Source organism: Catharus ustulatus, chromosome 1, assembly GCF_009819885.2.
Source record: "Catharus ustulatus isolate bCatUst1 chromosome 1, bCatUst1.pri.v2, whole genome shotgun sequence".
NCBI classification, from domain to species: domain Eukaryota; kingdom Metazoa; phylum Chordata; class Aves; order Passeriformes; family Turdidae; genus Catharus; species Catharus ustulatus.
In genome coordinates this window covers 4358314-4373417 of record NC_046221.1, presented here as the reverse complement: position 1 = coordinate 4373417, position 15104 = coordinate 4358314, and the positions used below count along the sequence as shown (strand labels likewise).

Here is a 15104-nt window from a genome sequence, read left to right as displayed (position 1 = left end):
TTTAGCGGTGCCAAAATTGGACAATTTTTTTTATTCTAAGTGTGATCTGGTGGGTCATGTTTAAGTGGAGTCTTTTCCCAAGTGTGCCTTGTATTTCTCTGCAGATCATCTTCACTCCCTGTAGGTCTTCTCCCAAGGAATTTTCTGTTTCAAACAAAGCTTGAATATATTGCTTTATATTGACCCAAATTAATTCTACCTTCTCCCTCTTCTGCTACAGTAGTTGTGTATCAGATGCTATGTGGTGCTGAGGGAAACTTTATTAAGTGGGAATTATTTATAGTTCTGGAGGTACATAGTTTATCTTTATAGATAAAGGTTTTATCTTTATAGATAAGAACTTTCTCCTAAAGAAAACTGATTATGTCATGAATTGGGACCACTTGGAAGTGCTTAAATGGTTTCCTGAACTGGTGTCCCAAGAAAGGAGAAAAGGTCTTGGAGGAGTCTTGGTTGAAGCTGAGTATTTTATTTGTACATTTGCATTATTAACATAAGTTCACTCAAAACTTTTCAGGGATGGCTGAAATGATGCTTTAAAGAAGGGTGAAAAAAAGAGCTATGTGTATATATATATATGGGAATACCAGTAAATCTAGGGTTTATTCTTGCAGAATAACAAAGTCACAGAATGGTTTGGGCTGGAAGGGACCTAAAAGATCATCTCATTCCAAACCCCTGCTATGACAGGGACATTTCTATTATCCCAGGTTGTTCCAAGCCCTGTCCAGCCTGGCCTTGGACACTTCCAGGGATCCAGGGGCAGCCACAGCTTCTCTGGGCACCTGTGCCAGGTTCCCACCCTCACAGGGAAGAATTTCTTCCTAATATCCAATGTAAACCTTCCCTCTGTCAGTTTGAAGCCATCCCCCATTGTTCCTAACTGCCCTCATAAAAAACCTTGTAGAAATGTGATTCAGAGTTTGGTGGTGGTTTGAATTGAGAAAATGAAAAGTGTGAAGCCACTGCCACACCTTAAGTGTTTATTCTCCCCTATGGAGCAAGGAGAAGAGTGGTATTTACCCTGTCCTGGATTTACGTTGTTTTTGTTCTTTCTCTGTTCCCTAGAAGAGAGATTGTGTGGGAAGAGGACTAATTTAGAGCTAGGTTTAAAAAAAGGGAAGGGAAGAGAAAGTCCAGATCTGCTTCATTCAATATAAAGAATGACAAATTTCAGTTTAAAATCCCTAGTGACTAACCCCGAAATTTTTTAGAAACATTTTCACTTTGAAAGCAAAAGTCACTGCTTTGTCAAGGCAGTGTGGGTTATTTTAACAAGGAAAGCTCAGACTTGCCCTCAGCACCAGCAGGGGAGAAGTTGCAGTTCTCAGGAGATTTTCAATTTGGTGATTTCTTGTACAGAGAGTGGTTGATAGAACCTGCTCAAGGTGCCTGCAACCTGCCAGTTGCAAATGTAGTGTGGGTGCACCAGGACAGCTTTAATTTTGGGGGCTCTGTAGTGGGGAGAGGCACTGTGGTTATTTTTGGGGAATGGGAGCTGAATCTATAGTCCTGTGCAGGTTTGGAGTTGCCCTTGCAGTTGTGTGAGGGTGGGAGGTGCTGTCCCCTCACCCAGATGTCACTGCTGGGGCTCCTCTCCAGCAGCATCCCCACCTGGGTGGGGCCAGACCTGCCAGGCTCCATCCAGGTGGGATCATGCTGTGATCCCAGTCTGCTCTGTGGCTCAGCTACCAGGGTGAATGGGTGAAGTGTTGTGTCCCCATCAGTGTCCCTGAGTGGTGCTGGTCAGTTAAAGAATCACTACAACAGGAATTTGGGCTAAATTTTGAGGGTTTATTACTTTTACTCCTCTTCTTTTTATGTGTTTGTTTACTCCATGCATTGGGATGAGGGAGCATTTTCAAGGGAAATGCAGGGAATTGGCAATCACATAATTTATTTCCTTCTGGAAAAGACCACAGAGATATGTTGAAGTGATCTGACAGTCTGTACCTTGCTGGTTTTTGTTCTGGTGTCCTATTTATAGTCTGCTCAGTGTCTCAGAGTTCAGCCCAGGACTGTTCACTCCTAGATGTGTTCTAGGGAAGTTGCATGACCTTGCATGGTGACCACAGGATGGGAAGTGGGGACTTCTGGCGTCTCTGTGTCATGCAGAGCTTGGACCAGCTGGGCTGTCCCAGGGCTGGTGCAGTGTCTCTGCATGTGCCAGCTTGGGGCCAGCCTGAGTCCTTGGCATGGAGTCTGTTTATTCCTCTTACAGCCCATTTCCATCTGCAGCCTCTCCTCAAGAGTCCAGGACTTCTTGGAGTTTGATCAAACTGATACCTGGAATGGAGCCTAGGTAGAAGAAAAGGAATAAAATAGGTATTTATTGAAAGATATTGGGCAGGGGCTACACTCAAGTCCAATCCAAGAGTGCTTATGACACTCTCAAAGGTGTCCACATCTCCAGTGCAAGACAGTGGAAAAACCATGGCCAATAAGTATTAAAAAGGACTTTGCTTAAACGTGACATCACAGTAGAAGTTAATACTAAAACTGCAGGACTTGCTACAAAAAGCACCAGCTTGTTTGTTGCTTAACTTTTTTTTGTTTTTAAAATGGTTTAATTATTCTCCATTGTGGTTATGAGGTGTTGTTTGCATGCATGTGTTTCTGGTGGTAAAACCTCCAGGAAGGGTGATCTGTTCTGCTCACTGTACATCCATACAACTCAAAGGTTTAGGTGTTCAGTGCTTTGCTGGAGTGAGAGTGACTTTTGCTTCAGCAGAAAGGTCATCTGAGGTGTGGGAGATGGGGGAATGATCTTGTCTGTAGCATTGACAGAGTGTGTGTGATGGCAGGCTGGGCTGGCAGAAGGCACAGCTTGCTCAAGGCTTGTTGGGTCAGCCATGGCATGGCCATTCAGCCAGGTCCTTGGGTTTTTGGGGGGCTGCTGGAACAGAACTGCTGGAGCTGGTGGGGCAGAGCAGACCTTATCCCATGGATGTCTCTGCCCTCCCATGCTGTGTTTTCCTCATTCCTCAGCAGGCAATGCTTTTGCTCTTCACTTCCTTATTGCTCTTTTATCTTTCTGTGATGAGAGCTTTAAGGAAAAATTAATTCATATTGATTTGCAGCACTTTATAATAACACACATCAGGTTTTCTAGCTCAGGTTTTATTTTTGAGAAGTGTCGGAGTTAAAAGGTGCCCATGGTCTCCTTCTCCCTTTCCTGGCACTGCACCAATTGTACCCAGGGCTCAAATTTAGGGTGCCCTGGGCACCTGGGGAATGTGGGATTGGACCTGCATCACATCTGGAATGTTGCAGCTGCTTTTGCAGCAACAGGTTAGGAGTTCATGGGCTCTGGGCTGAGGCTTTGAGTGCTGGGAGGGAGAATGAGTTCATGATGATCCCTCAAATAACCTTCAAAGGTATTGGAGCCAGTCAGGGGAAATAACTTGCCAGTTACATTTCTTTGCTGGGTAAACATTTTTCTCCTTTCAAGTGTGCTCAAGAGAGAGGTACAGGTTGTGGGGAGAGGTAATATCTTTTATTGGACCAAATGATAGAGGTGGAAAAAACCAGGCTGCCTTTCAGGCACCTAAATCCTTCTTCAGAAGGAGCACATTTTAAGCTTAGCAGGAAAACTGCTGGAATAATTGGCCCAAGTTTAATTCAATTATGTTAATCCATTAGAGGAAAATTGGTGTTTGTGGAGCAAAGGGCAGAGTTAGCAAAAAAGTTGTGAAAGTTTCTTGTGGGATGAGAAACCTGGTACCTTTGAAGTGGTGAAGAGTAGCAGAGCTACAGGCATGCAGAAATGTTCTTAAATGTGGTTAGTTTTGCTTTTTAAGTGTCTATCCCCTGCTTGCAGCTCTCCTAGACCAACTTTAATTTGCAAAAGCAACGAGAAATAAGGAGTTTGTCACGAGCAGTGGTTGGGCTCAAAGATCCTGTGTTCTGTTCCAGCCTCCCAGTCACTGCCTGGGTGTGAGGGGAAACAGCTGATTCTCCAAACTCTGCCTCTTCAGCAAATCTTCCCCCCACCAAATGCCACCCAATTTTCCCCACTAGCCAGCAAGGGGTGAAGGCTGTGAGGTGGCAGCACCTCCCTGGGTTGTGTTCCTGAGCTGCTGGAGGTGGGGAGCTGAGAGAGAACAACTATCAGGATGTCGTGGGCTGTACCTGGGGAAAAACTGGCTTCTCAGCTGGGCTTTGCCACCCTTCAAGTGTGCAGGGATGTGCAGGGCACTCGTGGTGGCAGTTGTGCCCAGGGATGTGGCTGTGGAGGAGAGCAGAGTGTGCAGAGCCTGGGAAAGCTCTGCCAGTGGCTCTGGTCCCGTGGAATTTTACATGTGCTGTCAGGGATGGCTATTTTGGGAGTGGAGGCTTGTGGTGAACCACAGAAGTAACCTTGCTTTCCCTGCCCTGAGCTAAACCAAACACCTTTTGGATGCCAAGTCCTTTTCCATTGCAGAAGTCCCTGGCCAGCCTCTGGGGCCAGGGAACATGGGCCTTTTGCAACTCGTCAGGAGAAATTTCTGGTTTGATTTGTGGTGTAACCACTGAAACTTCTACGTGTGCTAGAGCTTGCTATCCCAAAGGCTTTGGTTTTGGTGTTTGCAGGGTACTGATCTCTCAGGGTTTTGAGGGCATCACTCTCACCTCTGCTAAACTGAGGTGCAGTCCCAGTAGCTCTGCCTTTGCTTTTGGTTTTTCCTGGGGAAATTCAGAGGGCAGCTCAAGTTCTTCATGATCTCACCCTGGCTGTCAAGTGCCTTCTGCCATAGTACATGAATTTATGTGCCAGGTTAGTCTCTCTTGCTGTTTTCTCAATGCTCTCATTAATTGATTTGGGTCTTAGCATGTCTAGATTACATTGGGGGTATTTACTTGTATTTTGGAGACTGGTTGGGTCCTGTCATTGGTGACATGATTTAGTCATTTATGTGATCCACATTTCTAATTTTTAAAGTAAGTGGTTTTACTTTTTTAAAACAAATTCTTGCCTTTCCCTCCAAGCCCATTCCTGAGCTCTGATTTCTCCACCCTTCTGCAGAGGGGGATGTAAAGGAAGGGTTATTTTTGATCCCAACACAGTCTCCAGTTTGGCTATGCCATTTTTCCAATAGTTGTATGGATCACCTGAGGGCTAGCACAGGGAATAGGAGGAAAGAACTCAGCTCTACCCCAATAAAAGGAGTGTATGGGAATAGTGTAACTGTGCCCTGCACCCACAGATGTGCTGTTGGACACTTGGTGTGATGGACATCTGTAGTTGTCAAAAGCCTCTGATGGGCTTGGCTTTGTTTCTTTTCACAAAGCAGTTACTGATTGTGCTGTAGAAGTGGAATTAAAAATCCAAACCAGTGTCATTTATGGAGAGCAAGAGCTGAGCATTGATTTGAAAGGCTGAAGGTTAATAATCTCCTCTACCTGGTGCACCCTTCAGCATGATAATTCTCTGAAAAGAAGAAAAGTGCTTACAAGAGCCCCCAACACATCCCAGCACTGGTTTTCTACGTGAGCTTGTGAGTCCTGAGCTCGAGACTTCAGTGAGCAAACTCCTGCCAAGAACTCCAGCATATTGGGATGTCTTTCCTCATTTCCTCCTGTGTAATTGCTCTGCTTGACCTGCTGGGCTGTGCCCTGCCCTTGAGTCCTGCACAGGGGTGACCTTGGCATCCCTTGGGTGGGGTTGCAGGAGGGAGAAGGGCAGCAGGATCCAGCTGCTGGCCAGCCTTTGCTGACTTGCAAAGGGAATGTACTCCATGGAGTCTGCACTGCACTCTGCTCTGGAGCAGGGGAATTGGATCATTTTTCTCTTTATCAGACTCTGGACACAACTCCAGACAGTGGCAAAAAGCTTTGTGTGTGTGGGTTGAATTTCTGGGGAGGTTTTTGTCTGGATCTCACTAGGTGGGTGCAGGCAGCACGCTGCTTGCCACAGATCATTCACAGACAGCCCTTCTAAGTGGGGGGGGAATTGCACAACAATGTTTGTAGCTGCCTGTCAGAGTGTCTGGGTCCCTTCTTTGCTTTTGCACAGTCCAGGTCAGGCTCCTGAGCCTCAGGGTCACTGGGCTCCTTCCTGGTGTTTATTTACTAATGGATCCCTTCTGTTAAGAATCAGAATCATTTAGTCTAGAAGAGATCCTTAAGATCATCAAGTTTGTGCTGGCTTGGCCCCTGGTGTCCTGTGCACAGCCTGAGTGCTGGTGGCTGTACCTGCCTGTTCATGGTTTGCAGGTACTGAGGGAACCCCAGCTCAGGGCTTTTCTTTGTCTCCAGCCTTTCCCCCTCTGGCTTTTGGAGAAAAGGCAGCATTTACCTTCACAAGCTAGTTCTTTGACATGTGAGTGGTGTCCTGTTCCCTGGAACAGGAGAGACCTGCCCTGGTCTGACCTGAGCTGCTGGGAGGGCAGTGGGCAGCCCAGGTGCTGCTGGGCTGACAGATGTGGACTGCACTGGAGCACATGGGCCAAGTTTGTAGCCCCTGCTCCCACAGCAAACAGACATGAAAAGGTGCTTTGGCCACTGAACATTATGTGCTGCTTTGATCTTTCCTCATGATAAAAAAACAACACAAAACCAAAACCCACTGGGATTGCTGCAGAAATCAATGAAGTATCACTCTAGTGGCACAAGCTGTGTGTTTCCATTTGCTTAAATGAAGAAGGGTTAAAAGGAGTTGAAATCACAGTCTGGAGAAAATGGGGAGTGTCTGTTAAGAGGAGTCTCCAAGATACAGGGGTACCAAGATCTGATGAACAGAATTCAAAGCAAAGCTGTGTTCTCAAACTGGAATTTGTTGTAAAAAGGGGTTACTGGAATAAGTGCACGAACTCTTCCAGCTGAGGCTTTCTGAAGAGGCTGTTTTGTGTGATTCCAGGTCAAAGCTGGGATGTGGAAGCTGCTAAATGAATTGCTGTGCACTTTGTATACAGCCAGGAGGGCCAGATCAAGTTAAGTCCTCTCTGGGTTTAAGCTCCTTTAATGTGCTTAGCTCTGGCTGCAGACTCGTGTGGTCTTGAGCAAAGCTTCTGTCTCAGATTTCTGTCCATCCAATGAGACATAAAAACCCACCTATCTCCCTTTCCTTCTGACAAAGTAGCTGAAATTCCACCAGGACAGGGGCTGCCCTTTGCAGGAACTGCCAGGAGAGTGAGTCTTGTCTTTGAGTTCAGGTTCCCTTTGCTAAAGTGATAAGTGTTGTTTATCAGTCTATCCAGAAAGTTGTGTGTTCTCAAAAAATAAAAATGTCTCTTGAGATGTCTCTTCAGACCAAATTCAGCATTGTTGGAGTCATCATGTGGCTCTATATTTGTTTTCACTGTGTTTTATTACATTTCAGTGTTTTTATTGCTATATATTTGGGGTCTTGCCCATTGAAAAGGCTTTTATTGAAGGTGGCAATGTTTCTGTGCAGCTCCCCATCCTCTTCCCATCCTTCTCTCAACTTTCACACAGCTCTTCCCTCTGCCTGGGGACATCCCCAGTGGCTGCAGCACCTTCTGGAGAGGTGGATGCTGGCACTGGAGGGTGCTGCTGGAGTTTACACAGGCAAGTGCTCCATCAGCAGCAGGGCTGTGAAAAGCACAGTGGGATCTTCAGTGACCACGAGTGGTCACATCTGTGGTTTTTCTCTGGATCCAAGTGCCTGCAGGGCTCTGGGCTGCCTGTCCAGCCCTGTCAGGAATGACTCACAGGGCAATATTCTTCTCTCCTGCAACACCCAGGACTTTTCCCTCCACTCTTCCCAGCCCTGGTTCTGCCTGGTGTGTGTGAGAGAATCACAGATCAGAACTCACAATGTTCTGCAGGATTCTGCTTTACTTCTACAAGCTTTCCTGTGGGCTTCATCCAGCTGCTGGTTTTTATTTTATTTTTTTTTTTCAGTGTTGATGGAATTAGCTTCATGGAACTACCATAAACTGCCTCTTAGCAATGACCTATTAGTGAAGCCAACAATAACAGCAATGTCTAGACCATCACACAGCTAAATTATTCCTTTGTCCCTTCTTCATTTGCTTTCTCTCCTGACTCTTGAATTGTTTTGGGTGGTCTGTGTTGACCTTCAGGCTTTCTATTTCTCCCTTTTAAAGTTTTTTTTTCTCTCTCTTTGAGCAGTGATCTTGCTGTACTAAGACTGAAAGTTGAGGTTCCTCTCTCCCTCACCCAGGCTGGAGCCAAGGCCACATAGCAGCACTGGAAATGTCTCTGAAGGGCAGGGAAATGTCATCTGCTGCCTTTTTGGTTTTACTCCCTGCTTGGTTTTGCCAAGTAGCCAAATGCCTCAGATCCATACTGGCAGTGCCTGGGACTTGCAAGTCTTAACATCCAGCAGAGCTGAAAACCCGGTGAGAGGAGGAGGCATTCTGGTTTTGATACAGGATCCTGCCAAAATGGATGAGTAAAAATATAAACCCTGTCTACTGGAGCTCCTCTGGTTATTGCTTCCTGGGAGTGCTCTTGGCTTTCTGCTCCTGTGTGTTCCTCTTCGGTATGGCTATGGATACTTCCCTCCACCCCCAAACCTCTGGGAAATTAATATCTTTTGAAACATCTCTTATTTTTGGTTGGGAGTGATCCTTGGTTGGAAGGGCTGGCAGTGTGATCAAACAAGCTTTGTCACAGGAAGCTGATTTTAAAAACACAAAATTAAGTGTGTTGGTGGAAAGCAGAGAAGAAATAAATTAGTTTCCTACTAAGGGAAATAGCTGAAAGCTGAGGATGGCAGAAGAGACATTGGGGACAGAGGAACAGTACTAAACACAATTTATTTTTATGTTTCATTCTTGCTGTCTCTATAATCAGCTTTTCTCTGTCCTGATCTTCCATGGTAGAAATAATCCTGTTTACATGTAGTGTTGGAGATCAAGTGGGATTTGTTGTACAATTCATCCTGTCAGCTCTCAGCACCTAAAGTGAATTTGTGCAAAACGATGCCAGAGTGGAGCTGGGCCAGGAGGTTGCTGGGGAGCAGGAACCTGCTCACATTGCACAAAGATTTCCAGGAGTTTCCCAAATCCATCTCTGCTCCAAGGATGCTTCATTGGGTGTTGTGCAACTCGCAGCTGTCTTGTTCTGGAGCCATGGCAGAGCCTGGGGAGGTGTTTGCTGTGCAGCCTCAATGCTGCCTTCTGAAGGCTGAGGAACATTTGGGTCCTGCCAGGGCTGGATCAGGACAACAGGATTTTTCCTGTCCCTTGGGCATGGGATTCCTGACTATTGGCATTTTATCCTTGGGAGAACCATCCATCCTTCACCCTCTCCTGACTCAAACCAAGCCAAACAGAGCAGGAGCAGCCTGTGACGCCCCTTTTGCTGGAAAGGCTTGGGAGTGGCATTTGGATTTAATTATCCAGTTAGCTCCAGTGCTTGTTTGAATTTTGACTGAGCTGGCTGCGTATTTTCATGGAACAAAGTCCTCCACCCTTCTTGGGAGTCAGCTTGGAGACCCCAGGAGCTGTAATTAGGATGGGCAAGAGGTTCAGTCTGGGAAGCATCAGTGCCTGTGCAGAGCTGTCCTGGACAGGACTGGGAAATGTCGGTTTTGCAATCGATGATGCAAATTGTGCTGCTGCTCAGAAGTTGATTCAGAGCCTGGTGTGGGGGGCTTTGTTTTGAACAGTTGAGGTTTTGGTCATTGCCTCCCTGAAATCTCAGTTTTTTGGGAGTAAAGACACTGTTAAAAGCAGCTGAGAAACACTTAACCATGTAGAAGGACATTAGTTTAAGGGAATAGTGTATTTCTGCTTGTGCTTAAGTCATCTTTCACCCTCCAGCAGCAGGAGTGTGCTTGTGTATGAAGAAGTTTCTTCTTTTATGCTTGTATAGGAAGAAGTTATCTTATTTTGTAGCAATGATGTCATGGATGTGGATTATATTATTTTTGACAATCAGTGCTCATTTTTTAACTAAAAATCCTCAGATCCTTTTCAGAATGCTCTTTTGTGTTGTTTTTTTACTAGATGAAGGAAGGAAAATGCTGCTATAACAGACAAATACAAGAAATAACTTCTTTCCTTTTTTTTAACTTTGGTACCTGATTCAGGACCGCCAGAGCCCAGTTTTACACCATTTATTCCAGGCCTATTAAGCTGATGGCTGGGTCTTTCTGGAAACCAGCTGAATTTGAGCAGTTACTGGAAATGAGTGGGTTCTTGCTTTGCTGTGTCTGGAGAGATGCAAAAAATCATTTCAGGTGGAGATTTTTAGCCTGTCTTCCTAAGAGATGTGAATTATTACTGGGTTTGCAGTGCCCAGGAATTTTTCAACCTGTGTTTGGTGAACTGTTACAAAAAACTTTGGCAAGATAGATGTGTACAGAGGAGAAAGACAATGCTGTGTAAAACAGGACTCTGGTGGGATGAGCAGAAATTCCTTTTGGAGGTGGCAGAGGGATGGGGAATTGGGTGGTTTTGCTACCAAACCAGGCTCTGTCCCTGCCTGCTGGCACATGACATTACAGATTGTGTTTTGTGTCAGGCAGCTCAGGAAACTTGTGCTGGAAAAAAAAAAAAAAAAAAAAAGAGGTGAGGGGCACTGTAGAGATTAAAGCTTTGGTGGAAAATTCCTGGAGGGCAGCGTAAGGGGGTTTTGTTTTTGTGGGTTGGTTTTAGCTCATCCCTCCCCCTGTTCCCTTCCCCCTCTACAAAAAAAAAGGCTTTTTTCCCTTTTTTTATGTTGGGTATTTTCCTACTGCAAAATCTGTGTGGAAAACTGCTTGTCCCAGAGGTCCTTTTTAAAAAAAAACCAAAACAAACCAACAAAAGAAAAACACCCCAAATCTAGACTTTGGGGATGTTCTTGATGCGTTTTTTTGTTGTTGTTGTTGTTTTTTTTTTTCCTTGAACTTGAACTAAAAATTATCTTATTCTTGAGTTCTTTCCTGTAGCATTTCAGGCTGTGCTCCCTGCCACCCCTCTGGAAAAAAAATATCTGTGCTTTTAATAAATAGGGGCATTTGGAAAGCAAAAGGGATTACATTTTAATGTATTTTAAGTTGAACTTTATTATTTTATCAATTATGTTTTTTGTATTGATGTACAAATATGTTTATATATTAAATGTGTATTATACATTGCCTGCAGGAAGGTGTAGGCTTTTTCCTAGGAGTTTGATGTAGGCATTGGTGTTCATTTCTGAGCTCACAAATGTGAGACCTGGATTTTAAACATTTTCTCCCATTTTTCCCCCTTATTTCTTTATTATACTATGGGACCAGAGCATACATGAGAAGTCTTTTTCTCACATATCTGGCTTTTTTCTTAGCTTCAATGCTCATAGAACCCAGCAGGAGGAGCAGAAAAAGAGATGCTGTTATATCTGAGCACAAAGATCCAGGACATAAACCTCCCTGGGGAAACATCCTCAGTATTTGGGTCCAGTCCTGTCTGATTTCATATGGTTTTTGTCATTTTTCACATATTTGTGGACTTTGAGTTAAATCTGCAGGCTGGCCTGGCGTAGGGGTGGTTCTGTCCCTGGAGACATTAATTTTTATACAAGATTTGTGGCTATATTTGTATTTTTTTACAGTAATAACTGCATGTGCCTGACATTTGCCTTGACTGTCAGGAGCCTGGAGTGTGCAGTGGGTTCTCACACACCCCTAAAGTGTGTGCCCTGCCCTGGGTCTTGACAGGGTTCTTGGTTCTTGTGGTTAGTATTTTGTATTTAACACTTCATGGCTGCTTTAACAGGCCACAAGCACAGATGCCAGTGTGTTGAAAAGGAGATTGGTTTCAGATCTGATGGGTCCCTCCAAGTTCTGTTAGTGCAGAAATCAGAAATCCTGTTACTCCATGCCCTTTTGGAGAGCTCTTCTCCAGCTTTCTTGCAGACCCTTTCAGGTGGGGACAATGACATCTCATTGTGTCTCATCTGTGATGAAGGAATTTGTATTTTGAGGAGAGACTGATGTGGTCTTGGAATCCTCTCAATAGGAAGGCTTGACATTGTGTATTTTGATCCATTTGTGTTGGAGGTTTATATTTGCAGTGCTGTATTTTCACTCTGCACATCTCAGTTGTCTCTTCTTTTCTTGCAGATGAAGAAGAAGCTCTGAACTCGATTATGAAGGATTTGGCAGCATTGGGCAAGTGTGGGGGTCTGCTGGACAACAACAGGAATAAAACCAGTGTCCACTCCAACAAACAGGTATGGCAAACTCCAGCAGACCATGGAAGGGTGTGTGGTGCTTCCCATGCTGACAGAGCAGAGTTTAAATGTTAGAACTGAAGTTAACAAGTGCTCAGCACATCAGAAATAGCATAATTTTACCAAGTTATGAGGTTTATGACCTCTTTCTGAAGAGCTGAAAGGGAGTTAGAGGTGTCCCTGTATCGCAGAGGAGCAGAGAAGAGTAATGCCCCAAATTATTCACAAATATACAACTGAGCCTGGAACTGGGTCTCGATTCCCACCTCAAGGCACTTCTAATTGTTTAGCTCTGAAAGTAGCAGAACTTGTTTCAGGCTGTGCAGCTCTAGGACTTGGATAAGTCAATTGTTTTCTATTGACAGCGTTAATGAAATCCAATATTTATTATCTTCATATTTTACTTCAGACATTTGAAAGACAGACTGCCAATTCTGAGCTGTAGACACCCAGGCTCTTTGGGGAGGAATAATGTCATTCTTATATAAAGTGTTTAATTAGGAATTTCTGCTGTTTATCTTTATGCTCCTAAACCCAGAAGTTTTGGCCCTGTTGCACATTCAGAGTTGTTTTGGTGAGCAAAAAAAATTGTCCCTTGAGCAATGGCAGAAATTATTTGCTGACATCGATACAATAGCTGAAGTGGATTTAATCACATGTTTGTGTGTGGAACAAGTACATGAACATGCAAGTTGTGAAGAAGGAATTCAGTTGTCAAAATAACAAGAGAAAAAGATTAGAAAAGCTGCTGGAAGCATGGCAGCAAATCCACTTGGAATTCCACCTCTAGTGCTACGGTTTAGAATGAGCTTGCAGTCAACTCTGCGAGTTCTGGGTGCCTAGCAAGGAAGAAAACAAATTGTCATTTGCTGTCGTCATGCACTCTTTAATGGCACTTGTGCTACAAACAAAGAAGTCTGGGTGCAGAGAGGAAAAATCCTTTCCCAAATCCCTCTGGGCTTCCCAGCCTCATGCAGACAAAAACACGTGCGCACGTCTCGGTTCAAAGCGCGTCCTGGTAGCAGCTGTCCAAGTTGAATCACTGGGTTTGTGTTCAGCTCAGGCTGAAATAAGTCCAAGATGTTTACAGAACTGACCAGAGGAACTCAGGGCTGGCTCCCTGCAGCTGCAAGCAGAGCAGAAAACCCAGCAGAGCTTTGGATGGCTGCAGGGACAGCATCTTGTGCACGGTGATGGGTGGGGACTGTGTGGAGCCTGCTTGAGCTGCTTTCAGGGTAGCAAAGCTTTTCAGGCTCCTCTTAAAACATTTTTGTGCAGTGGGGGAAGATCCCTGCTGTTGTTTTTGAGACCTGAGTTGTTACTGCAGCACATGCACAGTTAACCAGGTAATTAGCTGAACATAAGAAAAATGGTAATTTTTATTGGTTGCATTCTTATCTGCATAAAGTTGGCATTTTGCAATCCAGTTCACACCCACAGCCAGTCCACTCTGCATCTTCATTTATAAATCACCAGTGGAGGTATGCTGTGCTCTGATATCAGCTTTAGAACAGTTGGCTTGAGTTGTTTGATTTTATTAAAGCAGCAAACTTTGCTTATTAGAGCACTGATGCTTGGAAAAGCACTTCCTCCTTTATGATTTTTGTTTTTATCTGTGAGTGGAGCAGCTGTAACTGCATGCTCAGAGCTCTCTGATGGAGATGTGGATGCTCAGGATCCCTCTCTGCTCACACATCCAGAGCTGGGGGTTCAGATCAGCAGGCCCCAGGAGATGAACAGCGTTGGAGGATGTTGAATGTTGAATTGTTGCCTCACTGAATTGGACTGGCTGGAACATATCTGCACTGCAGGAGATGAGTTTGGGAGGTGGGGAGTGGCCAAAGGAGGTGGAATTAGTGGGGATTGGTTCATGTTTGTAGCTCAGTTTGATCAGCTTGTTTGGGTCACTTTTAGGGTTGTTTTGTAGGACAGAAATTGATGTGGGGGAGAGATGCTTTGGAAATGCTGTTACCGTGCCTGTGATTTGTTGTTCATTTGGTACCTGGTTTTCCCTTTTTATTCTTAATTTTTTCCTGTGATTAGGCTGGCTGGTTGGGCTGAAGGATGCCCTGCATTTCCCTCTTGGAGGAGGAATGAGGCACAGGGATATTTTGGTGATAAAATGTCCTCTTGGTCGTCTCATTGTTGGTGCTTCTCATGAAACCCTGCAGCAACACGCTCACATTGAACTTACTTGAGTTTGGGAGTTCAGTTAGTAGATTAATAAAATAATATTTCTTTTTTGTGGAAAAATGTTTTTTCTGAGACATGGGAATCCTTTAGACAGGGTTCCAAATTTCCACTGAAGGACAGAGTTCACAAGAAGAATGTGTTGGCTAACTAGCCAGTTCTCTGTGGCTTGCAGCAGTTTTTTGGTACACAGAGAAACACAACCCAAGTGCTATCTCATTCCTGTCTCCTGGAGGGCTTCCTTAGTGCTGTCTTGACACAAGTTAAAATATAAATCCTGCCAGATTGTATTCCTGGTAGGCCTGGGCCACACAAGAAAACAACCAGTGGTGGTGCATGCTCCAAAATATTTATTTCCCAAAATATCAATAGTTTTGCTTCAGTTCATCTTAAGAAGTTAACATCCCTTTTGGCATATTCCATGAAAATCTTCCTTTTCTTGGTGTTCTTCCCTCAAAAATGAGTTTAGGGCAAAGGCTGCATTTCTGGATGTGCAGAACATGCTGGAAATTAGAACAACATGGATGGTTTTCCTCCCTTGACTTGCCCAGGCAGCTGGCAGCAGATGTGATGGCTGAGCTGGAATCTCCTGAGTCCTGGTCAGGTGTGGCAGCCACTACATTGTCCTACATTGGGAATTACAGGGACACACATCACCCTTTTCCTTCCTCATGTGGGTTAAAGCAGAGTTGCACTTTGGAACAGAGGGATGGTTCTGACATTTTTCCTAGTGCAGCTTCTGCACTGGAATTCCTCTGTTACTCCTTTAATCACTCTGTTATTCCTTGTGCAGCCTCTGGCAT

At 44.7% G+C, this 15104-nt stretch overlaps 1 protein-coding gene across 4 annotated transcripts in view; it reads left to right on the top strand.

Moving 5' to 3' along the window:
• Window positions 1-15104, top strand: part of LOC117005550 (mitogen-activated protein kinase kinase kinase 3-like) — a 71243-nt gene that overhangs the window by 20700 nt on the left and 35439 nt on the right. For all 4 annotated transcript variants that reach the window (XM_033077330.2, XM_033077320.2, XM_033077301.2 and 1 more), the window contains exon 3: window positions 12002-12111. In XM_033077330.2, the coding sequence (XP_032933221.1) occupies window positions 12002-12111 (110 nt within the window). The remainder of the gene's footprint in view (window positions 1-12001; window positions 12112-15104) is intronic.